Genomic DNA, 18751 nt, shown 5'->3' on the forward strand with positions numbered 1-18751 from the left:
ACAAAACAATTCCCATCTCTCCCTCCCACCCAACCCCCCAAAACAAACAACTGTAATTCCTTTTTTCAACAAAAGTTAAAGAACATACGACACACGCCATCCTCGTGTTCCAAATGTAAAACAAAAGTCATGTCTCAGCTCGGGTTTTTCCGGTGTCATTAGAGGAAGCAGGCAGCAACATACAAGAAAGTTTGGTTCCTACCAAATACCTTAGTCAGCTCAGAATAGTTCAGTATATTTGGTGACAGCTTATTACAAAACAGTGCTGGTTCACACTTCACTGTGATGAACACGCCAATTACTTACTGTACAATCTAACATCGGACAAATATGAGAGGATGAATGAAGGAGCCTTACGAGCCAAACATTCCTCAAGAAACTTAAAGGTACATTCTTTCCAAATAAATGGAGATTCTGGTCACACAGGCGGATAAAGCTCAGAACAGATTGCGGTGATGGGTGAAGAAACTGTGAGAAATATCAAACACGGCTAAGAACAACTTAAAACGGGCCAAAAAGAATCGGTTAGGGATGTTGATAAGAACATTCATTTTAACTTGAACACAAGTTAACCGTTGAATTTAGTTCAAGCATGTGAGGGACATACCAAGACAAGGTGGAAGAACAAGCAGTGCACATGGCGGCCAGTGGGGGGGGCGGAAAAGCTGAGCATCATCAAATCAATGGGGCGCACCACTCAGTATTGCTGCAATCCGGTCCACCTCTTACAAGCAACTGTGCACGTGAGACGTCTAACATCAACATCTAACGACTTAATAAGTCAATCACCACTCGGAATCACAGCTGTACCTTTTTCACTGACAAATACAGAAACCTGTACATGCTCCAACACACACAGACGCACACACACACACACACACACACACAAGCAGCAGCAACATCACCTCCCACTGCAGGGAAATAAAACCGTGACACTTTGAAACTTCCCTAAAGCCCTTCTAGAACAAACGGGTAAAAGCTGTGTCACGTCTAAGACGGCTGGCGCTAAAGTTAGGAACGTGGCTAAAGTCAATACTAACTGGTAAGTTCGTGATATCGGCTGGAGGGAGGGTTAAAAGCACAAGGGTAGGTCCTGAAACGTTCAATATTATTTGAAGGTTAAATGGCTTTTCGCAGCAGAATAAGAAATAACAAAAAAGGTTCCAGGTTCTTAAGGCGCTCATTGATTCTCACCTCCAGTTTGTGCAACGTCGACTGAATGAGTGATTGTTTCCAGTCCGGTTCCACAGTCAGCATGCAGTCCAGGTCTTCATCTAACCGTCTAGCTGACCGTCACGCCGATGCTCCGTGTTTCTTTTTAAGCAATGAGATTTTGTTTCACCATCTGAATCAAGGCTTGACAGCAGAGTTGGGACGCTCGAGCATCAATGGTAAGAGGATCCAACTCCATCAGAAGAACTTGGGCTTCGGTCTGCCCGGGACTCCAACGAGTCCCTCGATATATATATTTTTCTAGGTACTCAGAACAGGCTCAGTCCGACGACACAGTCAGGGGATCAGAATTATTATTGAATTGCCGCACACTCTGGATGGTGTTGAGCAGCTGCTAGCTGCACAAGAGATCATCCAGGCCGAGCGCAGGCATCTTGTCAAAGTCACAGGCGTCAAACAAGTCGCTGATTCCCTGGTCGTCTCCCAAACCAAGTAGGTAGTCCTCCTGGTCCAGGAGAGACGGCCCCACGCTCAAGAAGGGTCCCAGCGAGGCCGGGATCTGGTCCTCGGTTTGCTGGAGAAGACTGGTGAAGGTGGACGAGATGGGAGACAGGGTCGTGACGGCGACGGAGGACGAGGGCGCAGGCAGTGGTGGACCGGAGGAGGTGGAGAAGCCCGGATCTGGAAGAGAGGAAAGTGGCGGCTGATGCTCACAGCTGCACACAAGTGTTTTAGAAACCCATCCCACACGAACCTTGCAGGACTTTGAGGAAAGGCGAATTCCCGTTGATGTCCGTGTTGCTGTTTTTCACAGGGCTTCTGGGTTCGTTCTCATCGGGACACAAGAAGACTTCGATGGGACCCTTGGTGCTTGTCAGGTGGATGGACAAAGCCTGTAAGCAGAGAGGCCCTGAAGCATGTGGCCGGACTCCCTGGATCTTGGAGATAATGACACAGCAGCAGGCCACGCTGAGATGCTTCAAACACCTTCCAGACGAGCGAAGCTCCAGCAGCCTGACTGTGAGTCTGAACATGTTGGTGCGTCAACACATACCTCCGCAGGATCTGGTACTTCTAGTTTGGTCTCTGTTGGTGCTTTGACAACAATAACCGTCTCGTCTTGGAAGCTTCCAATCTGTTTGATATCTTGGTACGTCACATAGGCAAATGTGGAGGCGCAAAGGTCAAGGAAGACACACGAGTGCCATCTGGCTAAACAAGTGAGGGATGGACAGAGCATCAGCACCTCGTGATCACATCACACACATTCAGCATTGAGTTTTCATCAGCTTGACTGAAATTCACAACCATCTTTTGTCCTTTTCCCAGGATCACTGGCATTTGCGGGCAGTGGTGCAACAGTACTCCGAATTGGTTTCAACTTTATAACACAACCTGCTGAATAAGCAAACTGAAGTTGAACTATTGCATGTATTTGCAACACACCTTGACCCGTTTCAATAGTTGTCCTGATAGCCCAGGCATTGTTAGCTGGTATTAAACAGCCGGGTGGTCTCCCTCTCACCACCAGTCCCCGAGGTTTTGACTAAGATTCACCTTAAAAAAAATCAACGACCAACACCCCAAACAGCGACCAAACAACTGTAGAAGAAATTAATCCAAGTGGAGAAGGATAGAAGCTCAGCCATCAGGAAGGAACTCGCACCTTCACGCACGACAGCTGATACTCAAACAGGCAGTGGGGACTGCATTACGAGTGAAGGATATTTTTGATGGCTCGGCAACTCGCACAAATTGCTTGTCTCCAGACTGCACCTCTGGATGAGCTGTTCAAGTCTTTGTTCTTCCTCTGCCAGTGCAGAAACCTCTGCCGTCAGCCGCTGCCTGTGGCTCAGGGCTCCTTCCTCCTCCAACAGGCTGCAGCCCCTGTGAGCCAACACATCACAGTTCACATCACACACATTGCTAAAACCACTGGCAGTGAACTTCAGGTTAGGGTTCGGACAAGTCATATATCTTCAGGATTCTATGTATCGTGTGTGACGTGCAGTAACTTGCCCCTGTGAGCCCAGCTGTGCTGCAGATGGCTACAGCTGTGATGGCTGAGGCAGGTGAGTAGTGTGGCAGGCAAAACACTGACAGCAGGAGAACAAACCAGCACTTACATCCACTGAATGTTGTTCTTGGATTTCTTTTTGATGAGATGAATCCCCTCAAGGACATTGGTGATATCGTACAACCTCCTTTTCTGTACCTGGAAGCAGGCGACAAAAGTGGTTCACAGACACCGAGCCGATTTATACTGGGAATCACAACAACCAGAACTTTCACCCAAACATCACCATCTTCCGCTGCACCAAGTGTGAACATGCGTCAGGAGAGTACAGCCGCCTTGTCACAGCTTCTACAACCAGGTCAGACTGACACGCAACAAAGACACCGATAGGGATGCTCCAATCATGTTCAGCCGATTTCGGTGAATGCTGATCAATACCTGTCACTGCCGAACTGATCGCGTGTGACAGCTGGTGCTCTGATGAAGCTCTGCTGGTTGTGATGCTTCCGTTCCTCCCTACTGCTGTAATGGATCTTTCAATCTGTCATGTTAAGTTTGCATCCTGCAGCACATCCACGGGACAGGGAAGCGCCTTCAAATGGAACAGCGGCAGCACTTGATGGAGCAGGGAGAGTTTTCCAGGCTCATAAGAGTGAGACCACTGGTTCCGGTCCGAGCGTGACATTCAGAACGATAAGAAATAATGATTCATTTCACTGAGCTAGATGAGCAGCCTTTATCAGGTGTTGTTTACCCGGAGACGGAAACCACCCGATCCGTCGCCAGATCAGCCACCTGAATCTGAAGAGTCCAGCTACACTATGTAAATATTTCACGGACACAGCACAGTCTCTAGAGATTCACCTGCGCCGTCTCACATCAAATTAAATGTTTTTCACTTCAGTCCTTCTGACAGAACAATTGTTGCAATCAACAAGGTTTTTCTATTTTTTGCCACCATGAAGAGGAATAATTTTTCTATATATTTTTTTTAAGTTAATTTTTTCCACATCATGTGTACAGAGGGTCTCATCATTTTGATTACAAATTCAATGTCAATCCAAGTGATCGGTATCGGTGATGGGCAGCAGAACTCCTGATCAGAGCGTCCCTCAGACCTACTTAATGTCATCAGTAACGACTTCTCCCTCGGCTTTAGGCGGTACTGACGCGGCGGGTGAAAACACGAGACCTCGGCTCCTCCTCGAGCCTGGCGGAGAGTCGCACATGGCTATGCTTTGCATTAAAGGTGGATATATGCCGTGTATAAAGTCACAAAAACCGACATCAACAGCAATGTCAAAGCAGAGGTGGAGAGACTGTGTGCCAAGTGGAACACCAGACAGGGCCCCCGACTTGTTGAGGAGTTCAAGGTGAGTTCCAGTCACCTCACACACAAAGATGCTGTTGGTGGCTACATGTGTGTGTGTGTGTGTGTGTGTGTGTGTGTGTGTGTGTGTGGTGTCGGCCATCGTCTGGTCGCTGCTCACCACACACATTAAGACGTTCCTCACAGACAACCAGGAGAAGAGTTTCACTCCTAAATATTGAACATGTACTTGCATCGGCCATTATCAAAGCTGATTGTCAGGATGAATTCACTCTTAACCGCCTGCCGACAGTCAGGATGGACGGGGCTTTAACATCATTGGTCAGGAAGGTGCAACACTGGGACCATAGCAGCCCGTTTATCATTATGTGTGGCGCCTTAAAGAGGGAGCCGCCATGTTGCTTTGGCAACAGTTGGTCTAGGATCCCACCACCAAGCCTGCCTCCTGTTGTGAAGCACGTCTGCGCCGCTCTGGTAACAACTGACCTGTAACGTATCTGCAGCAAGGTTCAGGTCCAAAACGCCATCCGCAGACTGTGCCAGCAGGTCCACAAACTTCTTCGTCAACAGGCCCAGCGAGGTGTCGTAGCGCGTCTTTTCAGGGGGACACTTGGCTGCTATAGAAGAACCTTGAAGCAAAGAGACGGAAGGTTTTCAGGACGGCAGGGATTGTTGCACCTTCATTTCTGACATGACAGGCTGGCAGTGAGGCAGGTGGAAGGCTCCAGACAGATGGGGGAGGTGTGATCAAGCATCATAAGAGCTAAGAAAAAGCCGACTGTCACTCATTCAAGCAAGCCATTCAAAGTGTATCGTCGTGACGTCCTTCAAGATCGACGGATTTGATCACAGCAGCAGTTACCTTCACTGCAGTTACTCACAGAAACACAAGTACAATGATGCGTGTATCGCTGCACTATGTTCGGAGCGCTACATGTACAGTCACATATGTCTCACTTTTGGGGGTCCTCATCCGTGATCCGTTAGAAACTGAGCCCGCTCCTCGGCCCCTGGGACTCTTGACAGGTTCTGACTGGTACTGGTGGTCCGAATCATCGAGAGCTAACCGCCTTTTCGCCTGCAGGGAGGGAACGCATGGAAACAGAGTTCACATGAACAGAAATGACTGGAGTCCAGGATTGATATTGAGATGCTGCCTCACATGACACGAGGACAGTATCAAACTCCACAGGAAATCCTTTTTGGGGGTTCATTTATGCATATAGCTCCACACCAAACGCAGCCAGTGAGATTCACTCACATACAGTTGAGCGAACCCTGCATACTGTCCACTACACAGCCTGTTAAACAGGGTCTCTGTGTGGTGTTCCTGGTTGTTTATTCCACACCCCATTTGAGGCAGCAGCCAGGTATGTGCTGTATGATCAAGGACCTTAAATATGTCTGTCTGGGTGTGAAGAATAAGCACTAATGACCGAGTTTATTGTGACTCGACACTATAAGCTTTCGTCGCTGCACATCAGTCCTGGTAACAGCTGAGAGAAACTGGAGCCTCCGGATCACAGCACATCTCCACTTGATCATTTCCACCCAGCCAGGAGAAGAAATGTCCTCTGTTGACACTCAAAATGTCAGCCATTTTACATCAGCAAGCTGCTCCCCACACCCCCTGCCTGGCCATGGCTTCAGCTTCAGACCAGTTTGAACCATAAAGAAGACGAGCCAGGAGCAGAAAGAAAACAGCCTACACAGACTTTTGAGCAACCTCGTGTTGAAGAATCGACTCCCTCCTCCACTGTAGGAACACACTCCCGGGCCCCACGTCGACATGAACACAGACTTTATTCAGCGGCTTTGCGTGCCTTTTCAAAATAAATGGCTTTAATGAGAGTAAACGTGTCGAGCGATCCTTAAGGGGGTTAGCCATGAGCGCTAACATGACTCTCATCCAAGTTGCTTTGCACCTCGAAAGAAGGTGATGTGGCAGACCGCAGTGTTCCAGACGACAAAGTGGTAGCGAGGAGAAGAATCTGAGGACAGAGAAGTGGGCGAACTAGCTGCCGGATAACCCCCAACCCCCCAGATGAAGACGAGCCACTAGGCCAGCGCTGTCTCACCAACACTTCCATCTGGCTGCAGGAGAACTCAAAAGCAGCGTCAAGTTAGCCGAGCGAAGCTCTCGGTTCTCCCGAATCCACCGGTCGTGAAGCAGCTCGTGCAAAGCTCGACCCACTTTGGGAACTTAGCTGAGTTCGTTAGCCACCTGGCTAAGCGGAGTGCCCCGGCTAAGCAGCTAACGCTGCTAGCTGCCCCGAAACAACAAGCTCGCTTTAGCCTAGCAGGCTAACAAATACCGGTGGAAATGAGCGGAGAGGCAGGATTTACCGGGGGTCTTCCTAACGTGGGTCGTGGTCCGGTTCCGTTCGCAGCAGCTTGATGAGGAGTTGTGTAGATGTTGTTGATCTGCGGCTCGGATAAACACACATTCGAGGTCTGGCTACCGTTGCGAGGCGGAGGGGTCGTAATGATCTGAATATAGGTGGCATTTGCCTGCCCGGGGTTCAAGCGATCCGCCAGGGTGCTCAGGAGTATGCTGCTGTCCAGAGGCGAGCTCCCGACCCCCGCGAAAACCACTTTGTCCGCAGCCGAGGAGTTGCCTCTTCTCATCTTGCGTTGTGTACTTTCAATGCGCCCCGGCTGCTAATCCAGCGCAAGTCTCACAAAAATACGGCCACCAAAGTGAAGATGAAAGTCCGACGCATCCACTTTGGTGGTGTATTTGTCCCGATGACGGTGCATTTAAGCAGATGCAACGGATTAGAAAGTCGCGCGACACTAGTTTCCTCCGCGCAGAAATGGCTTCAGGAAGCGGCCTGATGAATGAAGGATACGGTTTACGCGCTCAAGAGCCCTCCCGCGAAACTCGGATTTCCCGGCAGTTTTTCAAACGGAATCTGCATGCTCGACGCCATTGGTGGATGGAGCGGCAGAGTCCGCCTCGTTTGCTGGAGTCAACAGGCAACGTCAGCGACCACGCCGCGTGCGTTGCCCCAGCGCGCCGCTAGATGGAGGCAGTGGCCAACAATGTCAACAGATGGAGCGCCTCAATCGTCTATGTGCGCGTAGCAAAATGAGTATGAAAACTGACCTTTTGTGAAAGTGAAATATACAATTTTTTGGTTTTTACAAGAGTCGGCTGTCAGTTATTTAGGATAGAGATGCTTTTGTAGTATCTTCGGGTTCCGTTTTACTGGCTCTTATCCGAAAGAGACGGAGACTCGTGTGGACGTTACTTGTTTCTTTATTATATAGCGTAACTCTAGTGCCACAGCGTACGTACCTTACGTACGCCACCACACAATTATACAGCACCTCAATAACAACATATTCAACAATACCCACAGAACAATCTTTACTGAATACCGGAACTAAGTAAATATATCAATATATTACAGCTTTCTTTCCCGGATTCTTTGTGCGAGAGCGGCCATGATGTGTGGCGCACATGAAGAGATGGCAACATCACAAATGAGTGTGTCTGAGGGAAGAACGTTGGGAAGGAAGGAAGACAACCGTGGAGGTTGAAGAAGAGCACAGAGTGATGGGGAGAAGGTGCTACACGCTCTCTTTAGCCATTTTGACATTATTATGGCTATTATTATTGTAGCCGTGTCTTTAGATCGATGCGACTGATGACAAGGAGGCTGTAGTCCTCTCAAGTGTGCAACACGTGTACCTCTTCATTTTCTCTTTTTCCCGGTCGCCAACTTCAACAACGCCGAACAATGAAACACACTTCATCTCCCTTCAAAACAAAAGACCACCCAACAGTAGGATATGCATCAACTATAACATACAGGAGAATACCTTACATTATTTTCAATGTTACAGCAAATTAGCTTCCAACGACCGTCAACCGTCTTCTTTTGGAACCTCATCTTTCTTCAGGATGATCCCGGAAGCGCCTCATGGCAAGTATCTGCGCCTGTCACTCCAGTCGCCCAGTCACCGGGAGGAGGCGGGGAGGAGGGAACGCCGGGATTGCTTTACCTGGCCTCCGCAAAACCCGTGGACAAGTTCGACTCGTCCCGGGTCGGTGGAGAAATCTCCGCAAAAGTTGACCCAAAGACAGCAGAAGTCGAGTTTGGGGTGGCGGGGCAGGATGAGCGAGCCGCAGGGGGACTCATTTAAAACCACGGGATCCACGATGCTGCAGCCTGTCAGTGAATATGTTGGATTTCCTCTGGATCAGGTACGATCGAACTGTCCGGTCTTTCTTCTGTCAGTCAGCTGTCTCTCAGCGATGCTCGAGCGCACCACAAAAAGACCAGTCAAACTTTCCTCCGATGGCATATATATATATATATACGGGTGGTGGTTAATCTGATAGTTTATCAGCTGCACGTGTGTTATATTGACATTTCAGATATACGTTCTTGGAGGAGTTGGGTAGGGGCGCTTGTTTTGTTCAGCGGCTGCTCCTGGATGGATGAGGCGCCGTGAAACAGCGTTGACATTTTGCCGCTGACAAGGAAAACAAACGTACCACGGGCTCCACTGGAAGCGAACCCGCGATTAAGTACAATGACGCGACAGCATTAACCATGCAGTATGAAACGGACAGAATGAGATCCCCGCTCATCCTCGTACTTTGGTTTATTATGCTCACTTTCAGTTTGAGTCTCGACGATCCAACTCTCTTAGATGGCTTGCGTGAGGAAAAATGGATATATATATATGGACATATGGATGGAGCATAGTCTGTATTCTGCGGTGTGGAAAGTGAAGGTTCACGTCGTGGAACTGGTGTCTTTACGCTGAAGGAGGAGCAAAATAAATCTTGTGAGTCATCTGTTGAAGTTGCCCTCCGTCCTGCAGTGAGGCTATTTGCTTTTCTAAATACTCATAAATACTGTAATATTGCTCAAGGCGCTTGTCAACACTCATTTTATTTGCTTCAACAGCGATGACTAGTTATTAGCGGATAAAACTGTGTTTTCCAGGTGAACTTCTTGGCCTGCCAGCTGTTTGCTTTAGCTGCTGCCTTCTGGTTCCGTCTCTGGCTCGGTCCCGCCCGGGTGGGTCCCCTCGCCAGACACACGGTGGCCACGGTCCTCGGCGTCGCCTTTCTGATCTTTTGCTTTGGATGGTAAGGACAGTTGTCCCGTACAGTGGAGTCTGACCGTTGGTCACTTGTTCCCGTCTCTCCTGCAGGTACTCGGCTCACATCCTGACGGTGGTGGTCTCCAACTACTTGATCATGGTCCTGGCGGACGTCAACAATGTTCACAGGTTGGGCTGAACTTATTTCACCGCTGACTCCTCCTCCTCCTCACACAGACATCACTGCCTTGACTTGAGCCCATACTCTCACCAGCCACTTAAAATGACTTGGTGGTCCGGGTTTGGCCCTCGGGCCTCGACTTTGACTGGTGCAAGTCTCACCAGCTTCCGCCCTGTGTAGCGGGCCAGGACACGACGACCCAACGGCAGCACAGGTGGATCAGCTGAGAGACTGTCCACTGCCACTTTGCTGTGCCGTTTCCTCATGTGTCAGGCATGCAGACCAGGAGACGACAGACTGTTGCAGTAGCAGATTGTCTCAGTGACAGCACCACGAGCGACTGACGCGGTGATCAGGTCGATCCTGTCGGACGAGCTCTGACGGTCAGTCCTCCTGCTGATTGCTGACACTTGCCGTGACACCTGCTTATCTTGCACAAGTTGCTGTTCATGAATCACAAGGGAGACATGTCCTGGGTGTCTGGGAAGTCTGTGAAACTGCACCTCGCAGTCAAGAGGTGTCGGCACTTCGATACGCCCAGGAGGCGGTGAATGTAAGGTTCAGAAGTAGCTCGTTGTCATGTAGAGAACTGAGAACATGAGGAATCTCTAAATCCCGGGTCAGATTTTCCCAACTGGAATCTCTTCAAACTAGTGGCTTCTCTGACTCAGGAAGGGGATCCAGCGATCGGTGTGAATGAGTCGTGGAGTTCCTGAATCCCACACATCCCTGTCAGTCCATCTAAGTGGGAGCCTCGTACGGCCCCGAAACCGCACACATGTGAGTGGCTCACTCTGTCGCTGCTTCACCTCTGAACTCCTCACAGATGATTTTGTGAGTCTCGTTTCATCTCTGAAGATGAGAACAGTACCAGAAACTCACACCTCCGTCCTTGGAAGGAAAGGCGCTGGCTGGTTTTGTCAGTGTTGAGTAGAGAGGTGAGAGCAGTGTGCGCTGTTTGGAGAAGCGAAGAATGTTTGCTGAAGAATGTTGATCTAAATTGATTATCAGCGGAGAGAGCAGCATAAGAGAGGCATTGTTCAGTGAGAAGACCCAGAGTCAACTGTGTCTGCGGTGAAACGCATGACACGCCGGGTGAGGAGCGGAATCCCTGATGACTCACGCCAAAGATGTTTGTGTGTGGGTTGTGGATTAGCGGCTTCAGGAAAATGTGCACTGGTGTTAGCCTTACATGCTAACCAGTCATGTTTCCTCCCGAGTCAGGTCAGGATGATCTGATCCCATGGTTTCACTGGTGTTTAACAAGCTTCTTCATCCGGCCCCCAGGATCTCCATGGTGACGACAATGGGCTACCTGACCGCGTGCCAAGTCAGCCGAGTTTTCATCTTCAGCTATGGGATTCTGTCCACGGACTTCTCCGGGTGAGACCATCGCTAACGTTCTGCACGCCGCATCCATCAGGTGTGGGCGGCCTCTGCTTATCAGCTCGACACCACGTCCCTGTGTCAATATTTGTCTCAGATTAGGGAGTGGAAGTGCAGGAATTAATGTTTCCCACAACTCCAGCGCTTGCAGGCTGAAGCAGCCCTCATGAGACGCCAGGACTGATGGGGGGCCAGTGAGGTGACTGGCACTCAGAGGTCCCCTCCAGGTTTGCAAATGAACCTGAGCCTTCATCGTGTCTCCAGAGAGCAGCAGCTCTGCCCTCATGCTCGAACGTCCCGGGTCACGTGACCCCGTCCCAGCTGGTCACCCGATCAGAGCAGGTCATAGATTTACATGGCGCGGGTCACCTCGAAACAAAGCTCCTCAGAATGGAGCCATCGATGGTGTGACTCAGACTCAGGTATTTGGAGCATGTCACAGCAAACATCTGGAGGCACGAGCGAGCTCTGTCGCGTCGCCCCACTGAATGAGAGAAACGTGCTCTGTGATAACACTGAGTGTTGACAGTGACGCCACGTCCACAGGCCGCTGATGATCGTGAGCCAGAAGATCACCTCCCTGGCCTTCCAGCTGCACGACGGTGAGACGGAACACACACACGACACGGGTGCGACACGAGAGGGGCTCCGACCAAAGTAGAGTCCCCCACGTGGAGGCTAAACTGGGAAAAACAGTTGAGCAATAAAGAGGAAATAGAAAGTTGAACCAAGCCGTGGCATTGACAAAACTCTTGAACAGAAGGTTGTTAAATCATTTAGGTTACATTTCTGAAAACGTTTTGTCAAAAAGATAGAAGATTTTCATGATGTTTTCCCTCAGTAGAAATATCAATTCTATTGGCCAGCAAACAGAATAATAAAGCAGTTTAACCATGTGTGAAACCAGAAGTTGAATTGTTTTATAACTCACCTCAAAGATGAGTTAGGAACAGTAATTATCATTATGCTGTTAAAAAAAACGTAATTCATCTTTATGGACTAAATCATGTTTAATATTGCCGGCAAGAAGAAGAGAAGTGGTGAGCCTGCTGCACCCTCAGTGCCAGATGATGAGGTCGACAACATGACTGATCAATAATCCTGTCTTTCAGGTTTGTGTAAGAGGGCAGAAGACCTGACCCCTGAGCAAAAGGTGCTCGCCATCCGGTATGTTGTGTTGGCTTTAATGCAGAACTTTGTAAAGGAGGTAACTGGCAGAGGCAAATGAGAGGAAGCAGCGAGGGGGTGCACTCTCTCTCCCCTCAGCTGGAGGAGGACCAAGAGCTTGCTCTTACCAAGGTCCAGTGTGTCTGTGGATGATGTCACTGCCTGATATTAACGGTGTTTCTCAACTGAATGTTTGGCATGTCAAGCGTGTGGTCAGATGAGGTACTGCGGTTTTAGCGTTGCCATCCCGACAGCCAGTCACAGCCTCTGTATGTGTGACGCCCATCTGCTTGGAGAGCTGCATTTGCTTTGGATGTTGAGAGTTCTAGTTCTGGCTTGGGGGCCCCCTGCAGTCCTCAGTCAGTGTCTCCTCTGATCAGAGCTCAGCATTGGCTGGTGCACAGTACGCATATTTTGGGCTCGTGAAACCAACTCTGCTCAGGTCCAGGTGCGACGCCTGTGTTTCACCTCTCTGCTGCTGACCCACTTGCAGTGCCAGGCCATCTCTGATGGAGTACCTGAGCTACAACCTGAACTTCCTCAGCGTGCTGGTGGGCCCCTGCACCCACTACAAGGACTACGTGGACTTCATGGAGGGCCGGCACGTCAGCAGCAGGCTGAAGAGGAGCGGCTGTAACGGGCACAGCGCTTCTGACAGCGTCCCAGAACCCTCCCCTCTGGTAACACGTGCTGACCTCGGCCCTGCCTCCAGATGCGTCTCCTCACGACTGACCCGCCTCCGTGTCCCTCCAGAGCGCGGTGAGTCGGAAGCTGCTGGTGTGCGCCGGCTGCATGCTCTTCTTCCTCACCGTCACCCGCCAGCTGCCCATCAAACACAACGCCGACCCGGACTTCGTCAACAGCGCCCCCTTCCTCACCAGGCTGACCTACGCCTTCTTCTCCATTCAAGCTGCCAGACCCAAGTTCTACTTTGCCTGGACTCTGGGTGAGTGTGTGCAGATCGGTCACACGATGGTCACATGCCCGGGACGAGCCGTAATATTTTCGCCTCAGTACAGAATGAGTTCCCTTGTCGTGATATAGAGCTCGCCATAGGGGGACGCTAAGCATTCAGCCGTCACTCACCGGTCTGAGACCAAGTCAAAGCAGGCTGGAAAGATGCCTTCAGGGTCCACAGGACCGCTTCCTCAATAACAGCGTCACAGAACCATCGAGTCATCGTAAGCATTGATTCTACAAAGGGTCAAAAAGTTTCGCACAAACACAGCAGTAATCGCACACCTGCCGACACTTCACCAAAAACGCTTCGCTGGTTGATAGTTGTTTCTATTCTGGGCCTGTTTTCCAATGAGCTTCCGTCTCCCTGCCAGCCGACGCCATCAACAACGCCGCGGGCTACGGCTTCCTGGGCCTGGACTCGGCCGGACAGCCGTCCTGGGACCTCGCCAGTAACCTGAACATCATGGGAATTGAGGTCAGCACCTTGAACATCACGGCTCAGTGAGAGACTCAACGTCTTCCCCTTCCAGACGGCAACCAGCTTCAAAACCTTCATCGACAACTGGAACATCCGGACAGGAATCTGGCTGAAAACGCAAGTGGCGCTCCCTTTACGAAGTTGGAGGTGAAGTGGTCCTGCGGAGAAGCTCTTCACCGATCTCTTCCCTCAGGGTTTGTTACGAACGAGCCCCGAGGCACCGGCTGGCCCTGACCTTCGTCCTCTCCGCCCTTTGGCACGGCGTTTATCCCGGGTATTACTTCACCTTCATCACGGCCATCCCCATCACCATGGCAGCTCGCGCCGTGAGTTCTTGTACCGACACACTTGGACTTAGAGAGAGAGGAAAGCATTTCATTTGCAAATTTAGAATGATATGTACAGCTACACACAAACACACATTTGTATTCCTATCTTTTGCCAGTCCTCACATGTATAGAAACAGAAGGTACACACACACACTTACCATCTTCGTGCCAGAAGTGGGAACAGTGACTGCTTGTCCTCCGCCAGGTGCGTAAGTCGGTGCGGCGTCACTTCCTGAGCTCCGCTGCAGTGAAACTGATGTACGACGTGTTCACCTGGGCGGCGACGCAGCTGGCCATCTGCTACACCGTCATGCCGTTCCTGCTGCTGGCCGTGGAGCCCACTCTGGTCTACTACAGGTACCGCTCTGCATGTCAGCGGCCTGTGGGGAGGTTCTACCACGCGGCGGCGGTCTGTACTGGGGGAGCCTTGAGTCGGGAGCAGGATGGTAGCTGACATCTCAAGCATGTCGTGTCATGGGGGTGTGGAACTGCTTCAATTCAGAAGCTGACTAGTTCATTGAGTGGGGTCTTGTTCTCGAGTGGCAAGGTAAGGGAGTTGGAGGTAGGTCGGCAAATCAGTGCAGCAGGGACAGTATTGCAGTCGCTCTACCGCTCTAATGTCTGTGAGAGAGAGAGAGAGCTGAGCCAAAAGTCAAAGCTGAAGGATGGATGGACTAGCCCAGTTGCGGGGGCAGCAGACTGAGTTCAGAGGCCCAGACTTGCCTCTTCACAGGCGCCTGCTCCTGCTCTTCTGTGGAAAACAAGGTTTCTCCTACTCCACCGAAATCCTGGGTCAGCCGTCGTCGCTCGTCCAGGAGACTTCCTGACAAGATGATCTGGAGGAGCAGCAGCTCAACACTCAGCCTCTCCTGCTGGGCCACTTCTGTGGCGCCTTTCAATCCTGACGGAACCGTGTCACTCTTGTCCTGACAGCTAACGTGTCTGATAAGCCAGATGATTTGTGGGATGTCTGAGCTGATGTGGCGGTCAGGGCTCGGCCCACGGGCCTCCATTTTGACACACCACTTCACTCAATTGTCGTCACGCTGTAACGCGTTCTGTTCCTCTGATCTATGTTCCAGGTCCATGTACTTCCACGTGCACATCCTCAGCCTTCTGGCTGCCATCGCTTTGCCTCTCAAACCCAGTGGCACCACCAAGCGGCAGCCGGCTCACGCCAACAATAACCACCACTGAAGACACAGGGATTTGCTTTTCACTCGGCTCTGAAGTCGACCACAGCGGAACCGTTGATGAGCTTCACTGCGACGCCATCGCTGGACGCTCGAGTGTGGAGACAGTATGGGCTGCAGGAGGCGGGGGGTGAGCACTCAGTGCTGTGAGGACATGACAACAACAACACACGGCGGAGTGAGACTGCGTTCATGTGTCACTCCTGATCGTCTGAGGTGACCTCTAGTTCCACCTTCCTCCTGTGACTGTCGACGCTGGACCTATGGAAGGGTGAATTTCATGTTGGAAATGTGAAACTCAGTCTGGCGTTGTGCTCGCCGAGGTCCCCTGCTGAGGGCCGACTGCAAGTGCCTCAGCTCTTCCACTCAGACGTGTAGCCAAGCTGCAGTCACTGGTGCAAACAACACTTCAGACTATTTATTTTCATCACGTTCACTGGTCGTGTTCTGCGGTGAAGCGAAGCGGTTCAATCATATTTATTAATCCTTTTTTAAAAACATTCAACTCACTGTTTTATTCGTATTTAAACATATTCGATTGAGCAGCTATGTGACGCCTTTGGAATGTTTGTTGATACAATGTGTAAACACGAGTGTGTATTACTGAAGGGCTCTCTGACATGAACCAGCTGGAGTACTGCCACCCAACAGAAATAAAGCATCGCGTCTCTGCATCTTGTCTGTCAGTTGAGTCAGGTAGTCTAGCCACGCTCCGGGAGATTACGATCCAAAATACGGCGTTTCTGATCGCACTTTGACACTCATGTTTAATTGCTCGGTGTTAACACCATAAAAACTTGAATCTAATATTTAAACCAGATCAACACAAGTCAATGAAAAAAAACCACACAGAAAAGCCAGCGATTTCTAACGGCCCCTGCACAATGGGCCACAATCTACCGCGAGTGCTGTGAGGGGCCCTCAAGCCGCAGGCAGAAGGAAGGACATGGCTCCAGTATTATAATACACAGAGCGTGGTGAATGGGGAGAACACGTGACTGCGGCACGTTAGTTGCCGACGCATTAGTTTATTTGAAGATTCTCCATGAACCATAACTGAAGGACGGTGGTTTCAACTGGTGAACCTTGACAACACCTTATTTAACAATAGATCACGATATATCATGTGACTATCAATAGCTATAGGGGGAGACAAATAAATGTTTTTAGAAGATAAGAAGAAATACAACATAATTTTCTACTTTATCAGGACCATATATGAGACCCTTTGGATATGATATGTAAGACTAAAATGGTGGTCAATATACAGGTATATGTGGGAAAACAAAACCAAAACACTTTTTGAAAGCAAGGTATTGTTCAAAATTGAGAATATATTTTAACTAGAATACTAGTAAAAGGCGTACAATTTGAGAAAACATTTGTCAGTGAACAAAAAGTTAATTCAAGTCTTGATGTAAATCTGCAATTTGGAAAGACACCACTAGATGTCACTGTATTCCCAGCTATGAAGGCGAGATGGTGACTGACCATGCTGACGCTGCAGACTAAAAGATGTCCCGACACACATGTGCCATAAGGGTCTTTATTAGCAGCATGCACGCGAAGTCAAGCATCGCCTCCCAAAACTACACACACACACACACACACCTGTTCTGTACACCCGTCCTCGCTCAGGAGTGCGATCAATAATTAAGTTTAAAAACTAACATGAGCAGCAAATATACTTTAACTAGCCACATGGATACACGACTGACGGCTCAAATAAATAGGCTTTAAAGCTCGGCTGTAGTGAGAGGAGGAAACAGGAAGTGAGACTGTTGGCTCCCATCCTTCAGTTCACCAGAGCCTCCGATCAGTGGGGGGGGGTCAGGAATGAAAAACACTCCTCCTGGAATCGAGATAAACATGAGGTTTCTTAGCTTCTGTACACCCACTGCCAGACCGGAGGTGCCAGCGCCGGTCACTGCTGACCACAAAAGGCTGAGCAGGTTGAGGGGTGATACAAAAATGTGCTGTGTTTTTTACTCAACTTGGATTCAACTTCCACTCACACTTGTTCCATAATGACGAGACGCCCGAGTCACAACAGACCAGGAGTGTTCCAGAGCGGTCTGGTTGCCATGGCGACAGCAGCAGGCAGCCTGGCAGGACTTCTTTTTTTTTTTTTTTTTTTTTTATGACGTGCTTGTTTTAAAGACTTGAGGTGCATCATGCGAACAAAGGCTCTACTGCCTCTCGGCCCCTCGACTGGAATCGAGGGAAGGTGAGGTTGCTGTGGGAGGAGCAGCAGTCCGGCGGATCAGGTTCATCTTGAGAGGCAGCACCTCTCTGCGCTTCAGGTCACAATCATAGAAGAAAGAGTGGCCTCCTCTCCTGGAGAGACCGAGCCTCCACGGTGGATGCAGGTCCAGAGATATCACCAAACCATCCAGCAGGCTCATCAGTCCGCGAGGCGGAAGAGTGATGGTGTCAGTTTTTACCGCTCTCTGTTGGCGGCGTGGAGGCAGGATCCGTTTTCTCCTCCGTCTTCCCGTCGTTCTTCTCATCGTCGTCCTTGAAGAACAACAGGGGGAACATGCCGAGGATGCAGCCGATCCCCACGCCGATGGCTTTGCCCTGCACACAGCGGAGGAGAGGCAATAAGGAGGTGTTCGGGAAGAACAAGTCCTCTCACACGCAACACTCGTCCTCCCGTCATCTCCTCTCACAGGCTCACTCTCTTCTCATTATTCAGCACTGACTGGACTTCTCTGTCACTGCATACATTTGAGGAGCCACTTAGAGGGAAGTGAGACGACAGCCTCCCTCCTCAGCCTCACATCTTGCTGACTCAGCAGAAGTCCAGGCCAAAAAAGTCAAACTTGGAACTGCGATGAGCAAAACACTGGCCAAATGGAGTGTGTCGTTTAGCGTTTGTGCAGTGATCCGACAGTAATCCAGTTCAACTGTCCCAGTGAGCCAGATGTGGAGAGCTCGGGCGCCTGCTGCTGCAGCGGCGGCGGCTTTACAGAGGCCACAGGTTACAGATCGGCCACAGTGTGACCAGCGCAGCCACCTGGACCCTGGGCTCCACAGTGTTTCTGCCCTCAACACTTGGAGGTTCTTACCGAGTGAGAGCTGACTCGGGTCTGCCACATGTCGGCCTGTTTGGGACTCAGGTCGGGGATCTGCATCCCCAGGCGAGACGCCAGAGCCTCCACGTAGCCCGCCAGCCTGAGGGTCGCACACAGACAGACAGACACACAGACAGACAGGTCAGAATCGGTGAGGCCTCATCTTCAGGTCGCAAAAGTAATAACCGGGAGAGAAGATGCTATTTACACGGCACTTTCAGACAGTTTCTCCAAGACGTCACACGTCAGTTCAAACACAGATTACAGCTGTCACGCAGCAGGACAGATTACAGACCAAAACAATCAATAAGACAGAACTAATCAGCAGATGAACGTCCGATCTGCCGGCTTCACGGCGCCCGGCCGGATTAGCTGGGTCCAGATGAAATGATTTCC

The 18751-nt window shown here is 50.4% G+C and overlaps 3 protein-coding genes across 4 annotated transcripts in view; 1 reads left to right on the forward strand and 2 right to left on the reverse strand.

Annotated features, from left to right (window-relative positions):
* Positions 1 to 41: 41 nt before the first annotated feature.
* On the reverse strand, positions 42 to 7455 carry LOC128746797 (transcription factor E2F3-like). Of its 2 annotated transcripts, none has more exons than XM_053844115.1 (8): positions 6867 to 7455; positions 5478 to 5598; positions 5007 to 5149; positions 3300 to 3388; positions 2900 to 3060; positions 2228 to 2340; positions 1928 to 2066; positions 42 to 1854 (listed from the first exon to the last, which is right to left on the reverse strand). In XM_053844115.1, exons 1-8 carry the CDS (start codon positions 7146 to 7148, stop codon positions 1568 to 1570), a joined length of 1335 nt encoding a protein of 444 aa, XP_053700090.1. In that variant the 5' UTR covers positions 7149 to 7455; the 3' UTR covers positions 42 to 1567. The 2 variants fall into 2 exon arrangements, with proteins under 2 accessions (XP_053700090.1, XP_053700091.1); XM_053844116.1 differs by lacking the exon at positions 6867 to 7455 and adding an exon at positions 6599 to 6758.
* Positions 7456 to 8188: 733 nt separating this feature from the next.
* On the forward strand, positions 8189 to 15952 carry mboat1 (membrane bound O-acyltransferase domain containing 1). The gene is made up of 13 exons (XM_053887179.1): positions 8189 to 8733; positions 9485 to 9630; positions 9696 to 9773; positions 11053 to 11148; positions 11698 to 11753; positions 12264 to 12318; positions 12812 to 12998; positions 13072 to 13264; positions 13650 to 13753; positions 13809 to 13873; positions 13950 to 14082; positions 14291 to 14442; positions 15168 to 15952. Exons 1-13 carry the CDS (start codon positions 8431 to 8433, stop codon positions 15280 to 15282), a joined length of 1683 nt encoding a protein of 560 aa, XP_053743154.1. The 5' UTR covers positions 8189 to 8430; the 3' UTR covers positions 15283 to 15952.
* LOC128771643 (transmembrane protein 65-like) overlaps positions 10916 to 18751 on the reverse strand; it is a 30291-nt gene continuing 22455 nt past the window's right edge. Inside the window, exons 7-8 of the mRNA XM_053887180.1 lie at positions 18350 to 18455; positions 10916 to 17858 (exon numbers count right to left, since the gene is read on the reverse strand). Coding sequence (XP_053743155.1) covers positions 17712 to 17858; positions 18350 to 18455 — 253 coding nt within the window. The 3' untranslated portion in view covers positions 10916 to 17711. The remainder of the gene's footprint in view (positions 17859 to 18349; positions 18456 to 18751) is intronic.

The sequence above is a fragment of the Synchiropus splendidus genome, chromosome 15 (assembly GCF_027744825.2).
Source record: "Synchiropus splendidus isolate RoL2022-P1 chromosome 15, RoL_Sspl_1.0, whole genome shotgun sequence".
Taxonomy (NCBI): domain Eukaryota; kingdom Metazoa; phylum Chordata; class Actinopteri; order Syngnathiformes; family Callionymidae; genus Synchiropus; species Synchiropus splendidus.